At 39.9% G+C, this 22,007-nt stretch overlaps 1 protein-coding gene across 1 annotated transcript in view; it reads right to left on the bottom strand.

The window, feature by feature from the left end:
• LOC109932755 (macoilin-like) overlaps positions 1-16,259 on the bottom strand; it is a 106,827-nt gene extending 90,568 nt beyond the window's left edge. Inside the window, exon 1 of the mRNA XM_020531881.2 lies at positions 16,129-16,259. Coding sequence (XP_020387470.2) covers positions 16,129-16,259 — 131 coding nt within the window. The remainder of the gene's footprint in view (positions 1-16,128) is intronic.
• Positions 16,260-22,007: the final 5,748 nt, after the last annotated feature.

Genomic DNA, 22,007 nt, shown 5'->3' with positions numbered 1-22,007 from the left:
TCAGACAATTAATGCAGCTATTTAAATCAGTGTTTTTTGTTTTCCTTTCTAAAGAATGTCTATGAAAGTCCCAGGTTTTAAAATCAGATGACGAAAATTGAAAATTGATAGTCCATGTTAACACTATGATGACATATTGACAGTTTTTCTCCTTGCATCTCTTTCACTCACCTCCCATATCAATATAATTCTCCATCTTTGTCTGTAAGTTTCTATTCATGTTAATTTGTTTCTCTCTTGGTTTGTTTCTCACTTCCTGGGCTGAATCTTACTGTATTTTGGTTAAGTATCATTTTTGTCAACATTCATGGAGAGTTTCTCTCTGGTTCTCTCAATGAGGACCAACAAGTTTTCTTGCACTGTCATCGAAAACTTACTTCACTAATTACCTACTAAAAGTTTATGACATCTCTGTTCTCTGATGCTAGCTGGTTTCTACCACTCACCTTAACCTTAAGAACTGCTGAGATATTCCAGAACAGACTGTCATTCATGGCACTAGCACCATCTTTAAAAAGCCTTTGTAAACCTCTCGAAGTGCTGGTAGTACAGTGCCGCCCTGTATGGTTTGCCTCTGTTTTGGCAGAGAAGGGGAAATTGCTGTCATGACCTGCGGGCATGGACTAAGAGACCCTGATGTATGAAGGGAGGTATCCACTATCCCCAAGATCACCATTGGAGGCCATGACACCAGACCCTGCCAGCCTGGTCTGATGCTCAGTGTGGTTTGAGCTGTCTGGTGGAAAACGCAACAACGTTGGAAGAATGCCAATGATCTTCATTGCTCTTTCAAATTAAGTGCTCCCATCTGCTCTCTGCTACTTCACAATTACTCCCATCTCTCATCTCTCGCTAAGGCTCATATTCTATTACCTCCACTATTGCATACAGCAACATCCCTCAATTGCTCAGACCCACCCAATTTTGCCACATTATTAACCCTGCAGGAACTCTGTGCTGCCTATTCACTCATTCAGGACACTTTCTCACCTTTCCACGACCTGCAACAGCACTAACGTCTATGCCACCCACATTCATTTCATCCAATCCCTCCCTTAACCACAGTGCTGAAGAAAATGGCCTATTAATGGGCACGTAAAGCTAAGGCAGGTGGTGGGATGCTTAGCATTTGGCTCCTTACCCACTATGTGGAGAGGGCCTTCACCATCTTCATGCCAAGCAGCCCCTTGACCATGGCCACGCCCCAGGACTGATGCTGGAGGCAGCTCTTGACTTATTGTATTGGGATTCCTAGACTGAGAAGTGTCTCCCTCGACGTAACTGATCCCATCTGACTTCAAGATATGGCCATTTGGTTGCAGCACATGCAGTGCCTCTGCTGTGTCAGCTGCTGGCACATGGAATACATATGCAAGCTACATGGCTGATGTAACGTGTTGGAATGTGAGACCTGTCCACCCCCTTACCTGGTGAATACTGACAACCATGACAAGTTGCCTGGCTTTCTATCTATCCTGAAAAGTAAGGCATGTCAATGCAAGGCAGGGAAAGGCAGTGTGGCTGTGAGCAATCAAGTAAGCATAAGGTGAGTAAGCATACGAGAGTAGCAAGCAGCCCTGAGATGCAGACTGGTCCAGAGTGTAAGCTGGGCGTCTGTCTGTGTGTGCAAGGTGTCCTTGCAGCAGAATTCAATGACAGCTGGCAGTGGACTCTAAAGTACAGCATTAAAGTGAAGTATCATACTGTAAGCAGATTGAAGATGGACTATGATGATGCGAAGATATGTCAGATGCCCATGTCATCTGTGACATGGGGTGCATGTAGTCACTGCCCGGTGAGGATGGCCTGAGGTATTCATGCTGGGTGTCCAAGACAGAGAACCAGAGGGGCAAGAGATGAGCTGGAGTTGCCAAGTACCAAGCTCTGACTTTTATATCAAGAATTCTGAGCATCTAGTTTCTGTCCAGCGTGTGATAGAAGAGGAACCTGCATATTAATGAGGCTGGATTAGGTATTAATGAGGCCGATAATGGCAATAATCCTCATTAATAGGCCTCTCGCTGCTCCCTATCAAGAATCTCACCCCAACATCCTGTGCTAGAAAATGAAACTTGTTGCTCCCAACATTGGGAAAGGCTTTATTACATTTCTTTCCAGATTATTCCAGATTTCTCACCACAGACCTTGTTATTCAGGGCCCTATATGATTCTGCCTTCTGTGTCTCTTCAATTTTCACTTTGTGTTATAGGTTTATAGAGTCATAGAGATGTACAACATGGAAACAGACCCTTCTGTTGAACTTGTCCATGCTGACCAGATATCCTAAATTAATCTAGTCCCATTTAACAGCATTTGGTCCATATCCCTCTCAACCCTTCCTATTCGTATACCGATCCAAAAGCCTTTTAAATGTTATAACTGCACCAGGCTCCACCACTTCCTCTGGCAGCTCATTCTATTCATGCACCATCCTCTGTGTGATAAAGTTGCCCCTTGTGTCCCTTTTAAATCTTTACCCTCTTACCTTAAACCTAAGACCTCTAGTTTTGGACTCCCCCGCCCTGGGAAAAGACCTTGGCAACTCACCCTATCCATGCTCCTCATGATTATATGAACCTCTGTAAGGTCACCTCTCAGCCTCCGACGCTCCAGGGAAAACAGCTCCAGCCTATTCAGCCTTTCCCTACAGCTCAAATGCTCCAACCCTGGCAACACGCTTGCAAATCTTTTCTGAACCCTTTCAAGTTTCACACTCCCTTCCTATAGACCAATGTCTGCACAGCCACAACATGATCTCCCAACTCCTATACTCAACGCACTGACCAATAAAGGCAAGCATAGCAAACATGTTCTTCACTATCCTGTCGACCTGAGACTCTACTTTCAAGGAACTATGAACCTGAACTCCAAGATCTTTTTGTTCAGCAATACCCCCCCAGGACCCTACCATTAAGTGTATAAGTCCTGCCCTGATTTGCCTTTCCAAAATGCAGTACCTCACATTTATCTAAATTAAACTCCATCTGCCATTTCTCAGCTCATTAGCCCATCTGATCAAGGTCCCATTGTATTCTGAGGTAACTTTCTTCTCTATCCACTACTCATCCAATTTACTTACTAACTATGTCTCCTATGTTCACATCCAAATCATTTATATAAATAATGAAAAGCAGTGGACCCAGCACCGATCCTTGTGGCATACCACTGGTCACAGGCTTCCAGTCTGAAAAACTGTTAATCAGTCACAACATGTCTGATGCTTGCATATTTTCTTTCCTCTTGCTCCGTTACTCTCTTTTTGTATGTTGGTTTGTCTTGTAAGATTTCTAGTGTTTATTCCCTTTATCCTGCTTGTTTATCTCTTGGTAGTAAATCTGTGAAGGTCTCATTGATCCTAGTTCTAAGCTAAAAGAAAACAGAAATTGCTGGGAAAACTCAGCAGGTCCAGCTGCCTCTGTGGGAAGAATGCAGATTTAATGTTTCGAATCTGGTGACTCCTCATCAGAGCTGAGATTTTGTTTCAGATTTCCACCATCCACAATTCTTTGTTTTATTCTAGTTTTGAACTGTATTCCTATTCCCTGTATTCCTATTCACAACCAATAATTGGCTTATTAATGAGGTGCAAAGTGGAGGATCTATTACTGATGGTTTGAATTTGTTATATTTAGCTGCACTCAAGCCTGAAATTCAAAGTCTTAATGAATATGGGAAGGCAGGATCTCATCTCAGCAAACAGCAAAAGTGTTGTGCTGGTAACTGATGCAGTTCTATTGGTTAAAACCCATTATCAGCCATAGGTAGACTTGGGGTGTCAAAGTTAACAAAGTAAGTGAGCTCAGTGACAACCTGAAGCTAAATTTTGTAGACCTACACAAATGACATGATTCCTTGTGAGAAGATTGTGTGAACTTAATATCCATGATATTTGCATTACTCTTCTTTTTTAGGACATAGAAAATCTTGCAGAGTGGATTCCCCTGTGCTTGGTTTGACATTTTCTCAAATTTGTGGTGAATTTACAAGTATGGCTATGTGACTGTTATCTCTCTGTGCTCATCTGTGAACCCTCATTCCATTGGTTACTCTCTTCTGATACTATAATGATCACTACCATTGTCTATTTTCTTCAGACACTGCTATATTTCATTCCTTTATTTACAACTATGGACTAGGGACATGACAAATGGAACTTGAGCTGTACTACAGGGGAATGAGTGGATATGGAGAGAGGGTTAGGGTACTAGCAGCTGAAGGAAGAAGAAAGAGATTAATTGAATGGTGAAGTATGGAAGATTTTGATGTGCTTTTATCCAAACCATTGCTTTTAACCAAACCATAAGCCATTCAGCCAATCAAATCTGTCCTACCATTCAATAAGATCATAGCCAATCTCAAAATCCTCAACTCCACTTTCCTGCCTTTTACTTATTCTTGATTCTCTTACTGATTAAAAATCTTTCTCTCTGCATTGAATATACCCCGCTGTAAAGAATTCTACAGGTTCACCAGCCACTGAGAGAATAAATTTCTCCTCATCTCTGTTGTAAATAGGTGACCCCTTACTCTAAGATTATGCCCACTGGTCCTAGACTTACCCACTAGGAGAAAGAACTTATCCAATCTATTCTGTCAAGATCCCTAAGAAACTTGTACATTTCAAAAAGGTCTGGCCTCATTCCTCTAAACTCCAAGAACACTGGCCGAACTTACTCAACATCTCCTCAAATGACAGTCCCTCCATACCCAAGATTATCCTAGTGAACCTTGTCTGGACTGCATCTAATGCCAGTACATCTTTTCTTAGATAAGAGACCCCAAACAATTCACAGTTTCTAGCTATTTTAATACATCATTCCATTTCCCTTTGAAATAAAAGGCCAATATTTCACTATCCCTCCCTGTTAGCTGCTGGACTTGTATGCAGGCTTTTTTTGTGATTAATATGCAGGATTGCTAAATTCTTCTCTGTTGTAGCTTTCTGCAATCTTTCTTCATTTGAATAATATCCGTTTCCTCTATTTTCCCTGCCAAAGTGCAAAACATCATATTTTCCTACATGATATTCCATCTTTGCCCACTCGCTTAGCCTTGTCTCTATATCTCTCTGCAGACACTTTGTGTCATCCTTAACACTTATCTTCCCATCAATTTTTGTGTCATCTGCAAACTTGGCTATGGTGTTTTCACTTTCCTCATCCAAGCAATTAATATATACTGTGAATAATTGTGGCCCCACAACTGATTTCTGAAGCATGCCACTAGTTATGGGTTGCCATCTTGAAAAAGATACACTTAGCCCAACTTTCCTTCTTCTATTAGTTAATCAATCCCCTATCTACGTTAATATACTACCGCCAACACTATAGATTCTTATTAAGTTGTATTTTATCAAACGCCTCCTGAAAATCCTAATATACATTAAATCCACTGCTTCCTAATTATCTATCCTGCATGTTAACTCCTCAAAGAATTCTAATATATTTGTTAGGCATGATTTTGCTTTTGTGAAGCCATACTGAAACATAAATGAAATGGAATCACAAAATCTAACATCAATCAGCAAAAATGTCATATTTGTAAAAGATTAATTCCTCCAGTTTTAACCAAGAGGTATTAATTAGGTTGAATTTTCCCACAGGTTATGGGACCCCAATATTGGCACCAAATGTAAGTTGCCATCTTGTACTATCATCAATGAGACTGACCCAGCAATTTTCCTCTGGTTGGGTTCAAATTGGCAGCTCTGGTTCACCAGCTATGTGAGGATGGATAAGATGTTAATGTTGCTGATGCAATCAGAGGGCCAACATCTCTGCATCTTTGTGTCGCATGGAGAGAGAATGGGGATCAAAAAAGTGCCTCAACATTTGGACTAGAAAGTGAGAAGTTTTAAATTCTAATATCCTTAAGGCCAGACAGGAAGGTTTCCTCTGATTGTCACCTAGATTACAGTTTGGTCTTTCCTGTCTATACCTGTCCCTACTTTGGGACATGCAGTCTCAAGCTCTGATTGCCTCCCAGAAAGCTACAGGGAGACTGACTCCATGAAGTCAGTGCCTCCCCACATGATCGAGGACTAACATCCACTAGCAAAATGCTGACAACTTGGGTCAATAGTCCTAAATAAGGCCTTTAAATATTTAAATTGGCTGCCTGCTTCCAGTCTGAAGGAAGCAATCCACTTCCAATCCCGATGTTGGGGAACTTCTCCCTTTGCAGTATTGTGAAGCTCAGCCTTCCCAACTGGGTTTTGCCAGATCCCCTGCCTCCTTGCCTTTCAGATGGGCTGAGAAATCCTGCCCATTAACTAATTTATAATTATTTTAAATAGATCAATGTTTCTCTTAAAAAAGCACAGGAAGATTCTTTGGTGCAATTTCAAAGGACGTTATGCTACTGCATGAGGGAAACAAAGATGTTTGCTTTATACTCTTCAAGAGCTTTGCTTTGATCATTCTGCACATCAAAGAGCTTATGAAAGGTAAGCAGGAAATCTTGATGCATCCATTGTTTGTCCCAGTTGGATTGTTGTTATGTCTGACCTCTGTTTAGGTTAACCCAAGCAACAGCTGCTCCTTGTTAGGATTTAAAGATCCGTAAGCATTATATGACACAGTATATGCAACAACAATAATTAGAATAAAAATCCTTGTCTTAAGAGCCAATCTGACTTAAGCACATTTCTTAATGTGAGATGGAAGAGTATTTTTTTAAATTAATACTTATGGTAAAGATAAAAACACTTCCTTGTGGTAAAGAATGGAAGATTCATATCCAAGGGTGCTGAAATTCTGAGTCGTTCCACTGGGTTCCTACTTCAGCAAGGGACTGCTTACAATTCGACTTTTTCTATCAGTACAACTAAAATGACATTATCTCAAGACAGAATTACTTAAAAATAACTATAGATTGCCTGAGTTCTGCATTTCACAAAAATGAATTCAAAGCCTAAACTGATACATGAGTTATACTTTATATGAGCGATTATGTAGTTTCCACACATAATTATAAAGCAGAAGAATCATTAGAAGGAAAATAAGCAAAGTATGATAATCCCACCAGGAAGTATCATTTCCAACACGAAGCTCACTGATTTCATTTACACATATTAACCTTTCATTCAGATAAAATCTTTGCTTTATTTCTAGCTATGATTTTTTTCTCTCTGTTATTCCTCAGTTGTCAAAAGAAAACATTTTCTGAAGAATTTGCCAAAAAGTATACTTCTGCTGCAATTCATTGTTGCTGTTTCAAAGCTTTAGGTCGATGCAAATTGGATGCTGGTATCACCCCAACTCTGCCTCAAAATTTGTGTCAGTCACACAACTATAAGTCAGAGCCAAAAACACAACGTGCAAATTTTTGAGATCACATTCCATGATAAAACCTCAAGATAAATCTTTATAAAAAATGACAGTAAGAAATAAAAATCATGCTCTTGTTGGATACTGTGTTATGCCATTGTTAATATTCTTTGCAGAAAAGATTTTATCTGATCCGTGTCACAAAATTGGAACTCCAACACGAGCATAAGTGATATGCTTATGAATTCACTATGTTAAGTTACTGGAATTTTAAAACTCTAGGAATAGTGAAGCAGCACAAGGTAATTTTCTTTTATTTACTCAGGTGATGTGGGCTGGACAGTATTTTATGCCCACCCGCAGTTGCCCTTGAGCAAGTGATAGTAAGCTGCTTTCTTGAACCACCGCTGTCCATGTGCTGTAGGTTTGTCCACAAAGCTTTTACGGAGAGAATTCCAGGATTTTGATGCTATGACAGTGAAGGAATGGTGGTATATTTTGAAGTCAGGATGGTGAGTGGCTTGGAGGGGAAAATGCAGGTGATGGTGTTCCCATGTATCCACTGCCTTTGTCCTTTGAAATGAATGTGGTCGTGGGTTTGGAAGGTACTGTCTGAGGATCTTTGGTGAATTTCTGCAGTGCACCTTGTAGATGACACACACTGCTGCTACTGAGCATCAATGGTGGAGGGAGTAGTTTCAAGCTTCTTGATTACTGTTGCAGCTGCACTCATCCAGGCAAGTGGGGAGTACTCCACCATAATCCTGACTTTTGCCTTGAAGATGGTGGACAGGCTTTCAGGAGTCAGAAAATATATAACTTGCTGCAGTATATTAAGCCTCTGACCTGCTCTTGTAGCCATTGTATCTATATTGTGAGTCTAGTTAAGTTTCTGGTCAATGGTAATCCCAAGGACATTGAAAGTGGGGGATTCAGTGAGGAATAGCTGAATGGCAGCTATTTTATTTCTTACTGTATGATAAATTTTGTAGAATGTCATGTTTGAGAGAAACCAGGATACTTAAGACAAGTTAGCCTAAAATATGCTGTTGGGAAATTACTAGTTAAATATAGGGTGACTGGGCACCTTTGAAATGTTCAGCTTATCAGAAATAACCAGAATGGATTTGTAAAGTTATGTCATGTTTGATGTATCTCACTGAATCTTTCGAAGACATGATTAAACTGTACAGGTTAGTTACACAGACTTTTTCAAGGTACTTTCAATAAGTTCTTCATAATAGACTGTTCCTTAAAGTTGAAGCCCATGAAATTGAGGAAAACTACTGACCTGATTAGAAAATTGACTGAGCAAAAGGAGATATAGAATGAGGATAATAGACAGGTAATCTAATTATGGGACTAGTGGTGTGATGCAAGGATCTTTGTTTGGGCCTCAGTTATTCATAAATATGCATTAGATGATTAGATAGAAATCCATATAACCAAATCTGCTGTTGTACAGTTGACATGAACATAGGTAAAATTATGACTGGAATAAATAGGAGTGTAGAATTTTAAAATGAATGTTGATGTATGCAACTGTAGGGTAATCCACTTTGGATTTCAAATAGATAGAATGGTGAAAAGCTAAAATCAGCAGATGTGCAAAGAGGGAGGTCGGGGGTGGGGTATTTTGTCCAGATATACAGATTGCTCATATAGCACGAACAGGTATGGAAAAATAATCAAAAATGACAATGGAATCCTGGGCTTTATATGTAGAGGACTAGAAGGATAGTTATACTTCATAGAATCATAGAATCAAACAGCATGGAAACAGACCTTTCGGTCCAACCAGTCCATGCTGAACATAATCCCAAACTAAACTAGTCCCACCAGCCTGCTCCTGGCCCATATCCCTCCAAACCTTTCTTATTCACGTATCTATCCAAATGCCTTTTAAACGTTGATGGTGGAATTTGGATTCAATAAATATCTGGAATTAAGAGTCTAATGATGACCATGAATCCATTGTCGATTGTTAGAAAAACCTATCTGGTTCACTAATGTCCCTTAGGGAAGGAAACTGTCATCCTTAACTGGTCTGGTCTACATGTGACTCCAGACCCACAGCAATGTGGTTGACTCATAACTGCCCTCTGGGCAATTAGGAGTGGGCAATAAATGCTGGCCTCGCCAGCGACTCCCTCATCCCATGAATGAATAAAGGAAAAAGGAATTGTACCTGCATCCATCACTTCCTCAGGAAGTTCATTCCACACGCAAACCACCCTGTGTGTAAAAAATTTGCCTCTCATGTCTTTTTTAAATCTCTCTCCTCGCACCTTAAAAATGTGTCCCTAGTCTTGAAATCCCCCATCCTAGTGAAATGACAACTACCATTAACTCTATCTATACCGCTCATTATATTATAAACTTCTATCAGGTCACCTCAAAACCCTGGCTAGGTCGCAGCTGGAGTATTATGAGCAGTTCTAGGAAGGATATATTCTCCATGGAAGTAATGCAGCATTGATTTGCTAGAATGATACCAGAACTCTGATGGTTAAGCTATGAGGTTAAGCGGTTAAACCAACCATGGTTAAACTAACCATGGTTTATTCCATGAAATTTAGAAAGTTAAGGGGGGATTTGATCAAAGCATTCAAAAATTTATATAATGGACAGCCACGGGTGAGGTGCTAGAGACTGGAGAGTGGCTAATGTGGTGCCAGTATTTAAGAAGAGTGGTAAAGAACAGCCAGAGAACTACAAACCGGTGAGTCTGATATCAGTGTTGGGTAAGTCATTGGAGGATTCTGACAGACAGAATTTACATGCAATTGGAAAGGCAAGGACTGACTAGGGATAGTCAAAATGGGTTTATATGTGGGAAATCATGTCTCACTAACTTGATTGAGTTTTTTGAACAGGTGACAAACAGCACTGATGAAGGCAGAATGGTAGACATTATCTATATGGACTTCAGCAAGGCGTTCAACAAGGTTCTGCATGGTAGACTGGTTAGCAAGGTTAGATCACATGGAATCCAGGGGGAGCTAGCCAATTACTTAAAGTAGGACACAGAGGATGGTGGTAGAGGGTTGTTTTATGGACTGCAGACCTTTGGCCAGTGGTATGCCTCAAAGATCGGTGCTGGGTCCACTGCTCTTCATCATTGGTATAAATGATTTGGATGTGAAAATAGGAGATATGGTTGGTAAGTTTCTAGATGATGCCAAAATTGGTGGTGCAGAGGACAATGAAGAAGGTTATCTCAGAGTACAATGGGACCTTTATCAGATGGACCACGGGGCCGAGGCGTGGCAGATAGAGTTCAATTTAGATAAATGTGAGGTGTTGCATTTTGGTAAGGCAAACGAGGGCAGGACTTATACAGTTAATGGAAGGGCCCTGGGGAGTACTGCCAAACAAAGAGATCAAGCAGTGCAGGTGCATAGTTCCTTGAAAGTGGAATCACAGGGAGACAGGTTGGTGAAGAAGGTATTTGGCAGGTTTGCCTTCATTGGTCTGTGCATTGAGTATAGGAGTTGGGACATCATGTTGTGACTGCACAGGGCATTGGTAGGCCACTTTTAGAATACTGCACTTAATTTTGGTCTCCCTGCTATAGAAAAGGTATTGTTAAACTTGAAAAGGTTCAGAAAAGATTTTGGAGGATGTTGCCAGGATTGGAGCATTTGAGCTATAGGGAGAGGCTGAATAGGCTGGGCTTTCTTCCGTAAAGCGTCAAAGGCTGAGGGAATCTTATAGTGGTTTATAAAATCATAAGGTGCATGGATAGGGTGAATAGCCAAGGTATTTTTTACCTAGGGTGGGCGAATCCAAAACTAGAAGGCTTAGGTTTAAGATGAGAAGGGAAAGATTTAAAAAGGATCTGAGGGATACCTTTTTCACGCAGAAGGTGGTGCTTGTATGGAATGAGCTGCGAGATGAAGTAGTGGAGATGGATACAATTACAACATTCAAAAGGCATCTACATGGGTAGATAAATAGGAAGGATTTAGAGGGATATGGGCCAAATGCTACTTGGCTGGAGTGGCTGTTGGACTGAAGGGTCTGTTTCCGTGCTGTACAGCTCCATGGATTAATGACTCTATCACTCTATGTTAAGTGAAACAGACTGATCATTGAATAGATCATAGATCATAGAATCCCTACAGTGTGGAAACAGGCCATTTGGCCCAACAAGCCCACACCGACCCTCAGAGCATCCCAACCAAACCCATCCCCCTATAACTGATCTAATCCACAAATCCCTGAACACTATGGGCAATTTAGCATGGCCAATCCACCTAACCCGCACATCTTTGGTCTATGGGAGGAAACCAGAGCACCCGGAGGAAACCCACACAGACACAGGGAGAATGTGCAAACTCCACACAGACAGTCGCCCGAGGGTGGAATTGAACCCAGTGCTGGAGGCAGCAGTGCTAACCACTGAGCCACCGTGCTGCCCCGACTGGATAGATTTCCTTCAGTTGGGGAGTCTAGAAATTAGAACCTGCCCTCATATGAGCAAAATTAGGAAGTACTTCTTCATGCAAAAGGCATTAGAGTTTGGAACTTTCCACTGCAAATGGCACTTGATTCTAGATTAATTGTTAATTTTAAATTTGAGATTCATAGATTTTTGTTTTCTAGGGATATTAAGGAATTTGAGTCAAAACTGGGTACATGGAGATAGGTTGCAGATCACCCATAATCTCAGGTAGAAAAGGCGCAGGCTATGTGTCCCACCCTGTTCCCAGGTTCTTTCACACACAGGTACAAACAACTGAATGATACAGACTAAAAGTAAAAGTTACAGAATAGGATAATTCTAGATAAACAAAACCATATCTAAATTTTAAAAAAAGAGTTTCAATATCCATATCAAAAACCTTGTATACAACATGCACTTCCAATAAATATCACATTTACTTCCACAGCGCCAGGGACCCAGGTTTGAGTCCAGCCTCGGGTGACTGACTGTGCGGAGTTTGCATATTCTGCCTGTGTCTGTGTGGGTTTCCACCAGGTGCTCCAGTTTCCTCCCACAGTCCGAAGACGTGCAGGTCAAGTGATTTGGCCATGCTAATTGCTCATAGTGTCTAGGGATGAGTAAATTAGGTGGATTAGCTGTGGGAAATGCACGGTTACAGGGATGAGTCTGGATGTGATGCTCTTTGCAAAGTTGGTATGGACTTGTTGGGCCAAATGTTTCCACACTGTATGAATTCCAAGGAGCTCTACTTGTACTTTTGTCTGTGGAATACTCTTTCCCAGACAGCAATGGAAGCATGATCATTCAATATGTTTAAGGCTGAGTTACAGAGATTGTTGATTGACAAGGGAACCAAGGTTTATAGAAGATAAATAGTCAAGTAGAGTTGATGCATAAGCAGATCAGCCATGATCTTATCAAATGCAGAACAGCACAAGGGGATGAATAGCCTACTCCTGCTCGTAATTCATACGTTTATGTCTATGTATACTTATGTCTCCTTTTCTTGTTGAATTTTGTTGTCAATACCTTTACTCATATATAACAAAGTATAATCTGACAGCAAATGAGTCACCATATAATAGGACGGAAGTGATTGTACTAGAAAGAGGAGATTTACCAGTATGCTGTCTGGGCTGGAGGGGCTGAGGTATGAGGAATGATTGGATAGGTTAGGGTTGTTTTCCATGCAACGGCAAAGGTTGAGGCAGAACTTGATGGAGAAGTATAAGATGATAAGGGGCATAGATACAGTAAATAGGAAGGCGCTTTCATCCATTAATGGAAGGGTCAATAAACTAGGGGCATAGATTCAAGGTAAGAGGTAGAAGGATAAGAGGAAAATGGAGTTTTTTTTAATGAGGATCCTGAGAGTCTCAAACTCACTGCCTGAAAGATTTGTTGAGTCATATATAAACTGGGAAAAAATATTGATAATAATACCCTCAATGGAAAGTCCATAGAGATTTCTGAGATAATTTCTTAGAGCAGAAAGTCATACTGGACTTGGTATTGTGAAATTATAGAATCGTACAGTGCAGAAGAGGCCCTTCAGCCCATCGGATCTGCACTGACAAAAACTACTCAAAATCTTCTACACTAGTCCCAGCTTTCCAGTACTTGGTACACAGCCTTGAATGTTATGACATTTCAAATGCTCATCCAAATACTTTTTGAAGATTATGAGGTTTACTGCCTCAACTATTCCCACCTCCAAGCAATGCATTCCAGATTCTCACCACTTTCTGGGTGAAAAGCTTTTCCTCAAAATCCATTTAAAATTCTGCCTTCCACCTTAAAATTATACCCCCTTTCATTGACCCTTTAACTAAGGAAAATAAACCTTAAGCTTATCGAGTCTCTGTTCATAATTATCCCTGAAAAGTGTGTGGTGATGTACTATGGAAGAAGTAACAGGACATGAGAGTAATCAATAAATGGCAGGACACTAGGAAGTTCAGAGGAACAATGAGATCTTGGAGTGTTCAATCCACCCCAGGCAACATCCTGATGAATCTCCTCTGCACTCCCTTCAGTGTAATACCATCCTTCCTATAGTGTGGTGTCCAGAGTTTCAAACTAAAGTTTTGTACAGCTCCAACATAACATCCACGCTGTTATAATCTATGCCATGACTGATAAAGGCAAATGTCCTGTATGCCTTCCTAATTAACCTATTAACCTGTTCTAATATTGTCAGGGAAATGTGGACTCCTTATTAAATTCCATCTGTCACTGAAATGCCTATTTGACCAATCCATTTATATCCTCCTATTTATATCACTGTCAACCCACCTCCTACATGTTCTTCCATATTATTTATACAAATGGAAAGGCTCTTGTATCAGCATACTGTTTAGTGTCAGTTTGGCTGTATATGACAAAATCCCCTCATGTCAAAAGGTTGTGGATTCAAGTCCTACTCCAGATCTTGGGCATATAGAACCAGTGCAGCCCTGTAATGGCCAGTGCAGGAATGAAGACTGCTGCATTGTTGGAAGTGTTGACTTTCAGATGAGATGTTAAATTGAAGACTCATCTGCTTGTTTTTTTCAGGTGGACACAAAAGCTCACAGTACATTTTGTTTTGAAGAACTGCAGGGAGTCATGACACTATTCCTCAATCAACAAGCTCAAAAAGGTGGCACAGTGGCTCAGTGGTTAGTACTGCTGCCTCACAGCGCCAGGGACCTGGTTTTGATTCCACCCTTGGGTGACTGTGCAGAGTTTGCACATTTTCCCCTAGTCTCCTCCGGGTGCTCCAGTTTCCTCCCACTGTTCAAAGATATGCAGGCTAGGTGGATGAGCCATGGGAGACACAGGGTTACAGTGATGGAGTGGGGTCTGGGTGGGATGCTCCTCAAAAAGTTGGTGTGGGCTGAATGGCTTGCTTCCACACTCTAGGAATTCTATGATTAACTGCTCATTCATCTTATTAGCAGTTATGCAACCTGTCTGTACCTAAATCTGACATCATTATTGCCAGTGAAACATCTCAGAAGTGTTTCAAATGGCTGTAAAGTACTAGCCTGAGGATGTACATAAATACATCATTTGTCTTTTATCTTGTGAAATGAAGACATAAGATTCTGCTACTCCATGACAAATTGCAAAACCTCATTGCACCCTGAATCTTCTGACGAAATGCACAAAATCAGCACATATTATTTTCTCGTGACAACCATTTAATTACTGTATTAATCGTTCAAGGCTGCTGACATGTAGCATTTAAATATTACAAATATCGTAATGAAATTTTAATTACCCTGTTTAGATTCCTGTTTCTATGTTGTTGGATTCATGCATGATTCCAGCAGTCAAGGGAGAACAGGGGAGTGATTTTACCAGAAATATTTTAATCAAAAACTATATCTTATCACCGTAAACGATTTCTTACATCATTCTCTAGGTTTACTGTTTCCCCGGCAACTGGCATGTTAGCAATGTAAATGCGTCTTGTTGTTGTGTAATTGTCAATATCACGTGTTTACAATACAAATTGAACGTATATGTCCTTAAAGTGGATGGAAACTTTACCCACATAAAGTATTTTGGTGGACAGAATGTTCGCCTTCTTTCTGCTCGCATCTTCCTGTCTTTGTACCAATTTATTCCCCTTTCTTTCTCTGTCGCGCCGTAGATTAATCGACCGTTTATAGTCAATGGGCAGAAAATCTAGAGCCATTTCAGAATGAGCAACATTACTCTGAGATCTTCTCACAATGGGTGACCGTTTTATCCCTCGAATGAAAATAAGATGTTCGGGGGAGAATGGGGGATGGAAGGCTGAAGTGGTACGTTGAACCTTCACAACCTGCATGTTAATATCTGTCTGTGTTGTGACTTAAGGAGCCCATTGCCCGTGTGCAAACAGACCCAGGAAGAGATTAGAGACCGTTTTAACGTTTATCTCACGGGTTGTCTGGGGAGGGCTTGGTGGCAGTCCACGATCCTCCCTCGCAGCCAATGTGCAGCTGGATGAAAGAGGCAGAAATGATGTCTTCATAAAATCAGAGAGAACATGAGGCATCCCAAAACGGCATAAATCAGGCAGACAAAGAGAGAGGTGTTGGAAGAAAGGTCTGGCTGAATGAAAACACGCCACTGTCGACGTGATGAATGATCGTTGGCAAGATGTCCAACTTAGCGCTGCAGGTGGAGGTAACTTCTGTGGACAAGTTCCGTTACAAAGGGAGGGTATTCCTACTTATAAATTCACACCTCAATACAAACACATCTGTCGTCAATTGATACCCATTTTACTGCATGAGAGGGGAAACAAAAGCTTGAAGTTTCATTGCTGTCTGTGCGCTGGCGACTGGCTGCAGAGGCGATGTGTAAAGCGGCTGATTGTTCCAACAATAAACCATCCCCGGCACAACACAAAGAACATCGGCAGCAATCCTTACCTTTCCGAAACTCCTTCTGCGATCTTGCTACCTTTTAAAGGTCGCATCATCTTCGTCAGTCGCCCACTCAAATCGACCAGTGCGCTGGCTACGTTTGGAAATAAATATCGCGCCACGAAGAATGAAAACATAACCACATCAAGAGGTTCAGATGCAAAGATTTAGATGCCAAAACCCGCCCCAATGCCCCCGACGTACGCGCACCCCCCGGGGGGGATATACGCAGCTTCCAGGCGCTTGAGATGTTTGTACAAAAGATGTTTCAGCCTTTCATTCTCCTCCCCAATATTTATCAGGCTTCTGGCATCGAAATCGGTAACGTTTAAAGCGCAATTAATTCCAGATCCTGCTTAGTTGCTGAAAATGCAATCATATCAACCATTAAAATGCACACAGGCCAAACTACATCTTACAAATTCTGATCATTAATGATTCTTGGACAATCATAGCATTAGCGGCGCTTTATTCTGATAGTAAAAGCTCGGAGGAATATCAGACCATATCCAAACCATTTCTTTGAGGGATGTTTCTATTTGTACGACAGCTATAAGCCACCTCCAGACTGAGCAGCGCAGAAAATAATGGTGAATATATTCATGGGTATATTGCCTTATTTCATCAAGAAGGAAACTTCAGATTTGATCAATTTGGTATATCAAATGCCTATGAAATAAAAACTGTACAAATAAAATTATTGCCGAATAGTGATATAATATTTAATGTAAGGAAGCTGAAGTAACTTTGACCTTGGTAAAATGTTCTGAGGAAATATGTATAAAGATATAAAGCCAGGTTTAACTATAAAGAATAGATCAAGCATTAAACAATTTTAATCCAAATTATGGAATAGAAGACCATTCAGTTCATTAGATCCATGCATGTGCTGGCCCTTTAATGGGAGACATAATCCCATTTCTCTTTTCTTTCTCATCATTCCTTTTCAAATATTTATAAAGCTCCCTGAGTTATAAGATTATATCAAATCCAAAGCCTCTTTTGTCTTCATGTTTCTGACCTGCAATCTCACCAATCCAAATCTTGCACATCTACATATGTTTGTTTCCCAATTCCATTTGTGATATATACTTCCCTTTTCACTGTTCTTTCTTCAAAGCTATTACTATGTTATTTCACAGAATGTGGATGTTACTGGTTGAGCCAGCATTTATTGCCTATCCTTCATTGTCAGAAGTTGGTGGTGAGCTGCCTTCTTGAACTGGTGCAGTCCACTTATTATAGGTACACCCACTGTTAGGGAGCATGTTTCAGGACTTTGACTCAGCAACATTCAAAGAACAGCAATATATTTCCAAGGCACAATGATAAGTGGCTGGGAGAGGAGCTTGCAGGTGGTGGTGTTTCCCATATTACTCTGCATTGAATTTTATCCACGACCTGCTCAGCTTACCTATGCTGCTAAATTCTTCTGTAACCATCTCCTAGTTGGGCATGCCCAATAATTTGGTATTATAACCAAACTTCAATTACATTAATTTTGTGTTATAATACTGTTCTGAGAATTTCTACATTATGGTCTTTGAAATATTTCAAGCGAGAGCAATGATTAGAACAATTTGAAGAGAATTTTGTAGGATTAGATAGGACACATAGCTCAAAAACACATTGACTGTCTTTTTTGATTTCTAAATGTTCTTCTATTCTGTTCTTCAGTAGGGATTCCGATGTTCTTCTCACCACCAATATTAATGTTAGTGATCAATAATGCATTGCATGTTCTGTCAGCCTTCCTAAACATAGGAATTACGTCAGCTCTCTCTCAGTTTTATGGCACCAACATTTGTTCTAACAAATTATTAAATACACATAGTACTAAAATCCAGTTAGGGACTATTAACATTTAAAGAGAAATCTGAACATGCTTTAACCAATAAAACTACATCACAAGATTTTACATCACTTTTAAACAAAACACAAACCTTATTGTATACAAATTAAACAAAGCAAATGAGATTGAGTTAACGCTGTAATTTATACCCACATATGCTAGGCTTAGGTTTTAGGTTTAATTCTTGCTTCCACCAAGCATTTTCTTATAATACAAATCAAGCTTAAAGTTATTTATTTCTGCAAGAACCACCCACAACTGTGTCACAGTCCTCTGGTGACCAATTCTCCTCAACTACACTTATTATAAGAGATGAAACTTTAATTTGCAATCTTTTGGTGTAGACACCTCACTCACTTGTTCTAAGGTGATTTACAAATATCCATAGAATCCCTGCAGTGTGGAAACAGGCCCTTTAGCCCAACAAGTCCACACCAACCCTTAGAGCATCTCACCCAGACCAATCCCCCTATAACCCCCTTAATCTGCACATCTGTGGACAGTATGGGCAATTTGGCATGACCAATCCACCTAGCCTGCACATCTTTGGACTGTGGGAGGAAACTGAAGCACCTGGAGGAAACCCATACAGACACAGGGAGAATGTGCAAACTCCACACAGACAGTTGCCTGAGGGTGGAATCGAACCTAAGCCCTTGGCACTGTGAGGCAGCAGTGCTAACCACTGAGCTACCGTACTTCTGTGCCATATTTCTCAGCTAATTTGACTGATTGCTTTGTTTTGCCACAATATATTGTGAGGCCACTGTAGATCATTCCATGAGTTTCAAATTAGGCAATCTTCCAGCTTCTGTTCTCTCACAGAATTCAAACTGAGATAAAGCCTCACTCACATTGCATATGGTGCATTATTAAGTTAGTTTATTCTGCTTACAATGCAGTCAATCTAATTGTAATTTACTTTGGCTATCATTTCTCAGTGAGCTGCAAACTGCATACACCCAAGGTGCAACAACTACATGGGTGACTCTGTGTTCCTTTATATAGCCTCAAACAACTTCACTTTACTCAGATGATATTGTTTCCAGACACTAGGTCCAATCTTTGTCTTCTCAGTTTCCACTTTCTGTTCCCCTTTCTGTTTGCATTTTCTGTTTCTGTTTTTAGTTCAGTCATACACTGTTTACATTTCTCCAACCGATGGTATATAGCTTTACCTCTTCTATTCTGATCTTCTAAATGGAATAACCTTCCAGCTTGTTTAGATAGAACTTAAATTCTTAAAACAACCTACATTCTAAAACTGGAGGTATATTCTAAAACATATAAAACATGAACTAGATAATTCACAATAACAGAATGCCTTTACTGTTAGTTCTTCAGATAGTTTAAAATACGTGAATGCAATCTACCCAAATGAGGAGTTTTATCTCCCTTATGATTGCTTCATTTATTCAATATGTGCTTTTTTTAATTTTAAATGCACTTTCCTTATTGCTCATCTCATCATCCAATGCCATGGCTACCTGTTCAAGATGCCTGGTAAATACCAAAGGGAAGTAATTATTCAATATTTCAGCCATCTCTCAGTCATTATCTGTGATATTATTCCATCTATCCCTTAATAACCCTGTTCCTGCCATAACTCACCTTTTCTATTGAATATTGTGCTATTTTGGCTTTTGTTTCTTGATAATTCAATTTCGTGGTTCAAGTTTGCCTTCCTAATTGTTCCTTTTTACTTCTCTTTGAGTATTTTCATATTCTTCATGTCTCTTTCCTAACTCTATTATTCACCTGTGTTTTTTCAAGCATGGAATCACACCATTAAATATTTCACAGTTAGTTTGTTCTTTCCTTTTAGTGGAATAGATTTTTCTTGCACTCTGACGAACATCATTTTAAATGTTTCCTATTGTTATTCTACATTGTTGCTTTCCAATATTGTTTCCCTTTTTATTTTCCCAAGTTCTATTTTCAGTCTTTCGAATCAACTTTACTCCATCTGTCGATCTAATTTTTCTCATAATTACATTCTTTCTTGTCATCATCTTAAGATGTAGTTGATATAGTGCCATATGTCTACAATCAATATAATTTATTAAAAAACATGAAGCTATTCAAATCAACTGGCTATCCTATATAAAGTACAGCATCTATTTTTGCTAAATGTAAATTCTAAATTAATCGTCATCTCTACTGTCAGTCATAATATCAATGTTCATTGCCCAGCTAGTTTGATGGGCCACCACAAAGCATGAACTTTGGTATATTTCATTTTTCGTTCAGGCCTACATTCTAAGGAAAATAAGGTACATATATGAAAATGTTTTTCATGCACGTAGTAAATTACCCTGTGTCACAGAACTCATCAGTGCTTTTGTTTTTTCACAATATTGTACTCGTAAGGTGGAAAAAAGAGCCTAAAAATGTTTGTAGCTTGAAAAACAGCAAATGACAGAATTATACAGCAGCTCTTCCAGAATCCAGAAGAGTTAATACCTGAAAGTAGATGTTTTTTGGAACCGGAAAACAAGAAAAACTTTTAATTAGAGTAAACAAAGTGTATTGTGCTTCGCTGGAACAGTGGAGCTGAAGTAGGATGAGAGCAAGGTAGACTATAAAAATGGCAAGGTTGAAGTCATGCTTGTGGACTGAGAAGAGATGTTCTGCAAAACAGTCACTCCAGTCTGATTTTGGTCTTCCCACTTTAGAGTAGACCGCACTGTGAGCAGTGAATATAGTAGAATAGCTTGAAGGAAATACATGTCAATCAGTACTTCACCTGGAAGAAGCATTTCAAGCCTTGCTCAATGAGGGGAGAGGAAGTAAAAGAGCTAGTGTTACACTTCCTGCTCCAGGCCTGCTTCAGTGTTCCAATGAAGCTCATCCAAGCTGGGAACAATACCTTATTTTCCATGGCAGCACTTTACAGACTTCAGGACTCAACACTGAGTTCAGCAACTTAGAACGTGAACTCTGTCTTCCAGTTAGTTTTCCTCACCTTCCCTTCTGTTCCTTTGCTCCCCCCCACCTTTTCTTTATAGTGTAAAAAAAAATCCATTCTTTCCAACAAAGTCATATCAGACTCAAAATTTTAACTGTTTCTTCCTCCACAGATGCTGCCAGAGTTGTTGTGTTTCTCTAGCATTTTCTGCTTTTGTTTTAGATTTACAGCATCTTCAGTATTTTACTTTTGTTTCGAGATGAGATGAGTTATTGTTATGGTTTCCCTGTTAAAACATCATACTGGCTGTATGGTAAGTGCCAGTAATTTATAAGGATCATTATCAGTTATGTAACACTGCCATGTATGACCTTGACCATTAATTACTCAACATTGTTTATAAGGAGTGTGAGTACCAATTACTTGGATTGTTAGAGATTTCTTCCCTAAGAGGTTGAAGGTCAGCCATATTTGCTTGAATAGTTTCACACAACAGCATGATTAACATAGATTTAAACAACATCCTTTTAAGAAGTGTGAATGGAAAGAGACAAATGAGAATCTTTCAGAAACAACAGGCAAGCGTTATTACTGGCAGATGAAAACCTCAACACAGAAATTGATATTCCACTTCAGTTAATGTGATACATTACACATCTTTCTTAAACAAGCTGAATATGCAGCTTTTTCCTCCCCCTAGAAAATTTCATTTTGAATAACACGTGTTACAACTCTTTGCAGAAGGCAAATTCTGAAGTCAGCTTTATGCCAGGGTTGTTAATGATTCACAAATAGAATCCCCATCTGCATGACTCACATCGTAGGCATTGCTCCACATGAGTTAAGCATCAAATCAAAAGCCAGGATCTGGACACCAATAAGGTGTCCGTTTCTAGGTCCTAACCCCACACTGAAAGAACAATGAGCACATATTGTGATTTTTTTCTAATTGGGAAAGTACTTAGCAGCAGCAAATGCACTAAAGAAGCAAGACATAGGGAGGAGTGGGCCTGATTCAAAGAACAGTAACAGCCATTACTTAATCATTTATCATTAATAATTTATTATTACTTAATAATGGAAGCAGAAGGTAAGCAGAAGACAGTGTGCATTATAGAGGTAGAG

The sequence above is a fragment of the Rhincodon typus genome, chromosome 5 (assembly GCF_021869965.1).
Source record: "Rhincodon typus isolate 14 chromosome 5, sRhiTyp1.1, whole genome shotgun sequence".
Taxonomy (NCBI): domain Eukaryota; kingdom Metazoa; phylum Chordata; class Chondrichthyes; order Orectolobiformes; family Rhincodontidae; genus Rhincodon; species Rhincodon typus.
This window is presented reverse-complemented; position numbering and strand designations above follow the sequence as displayed.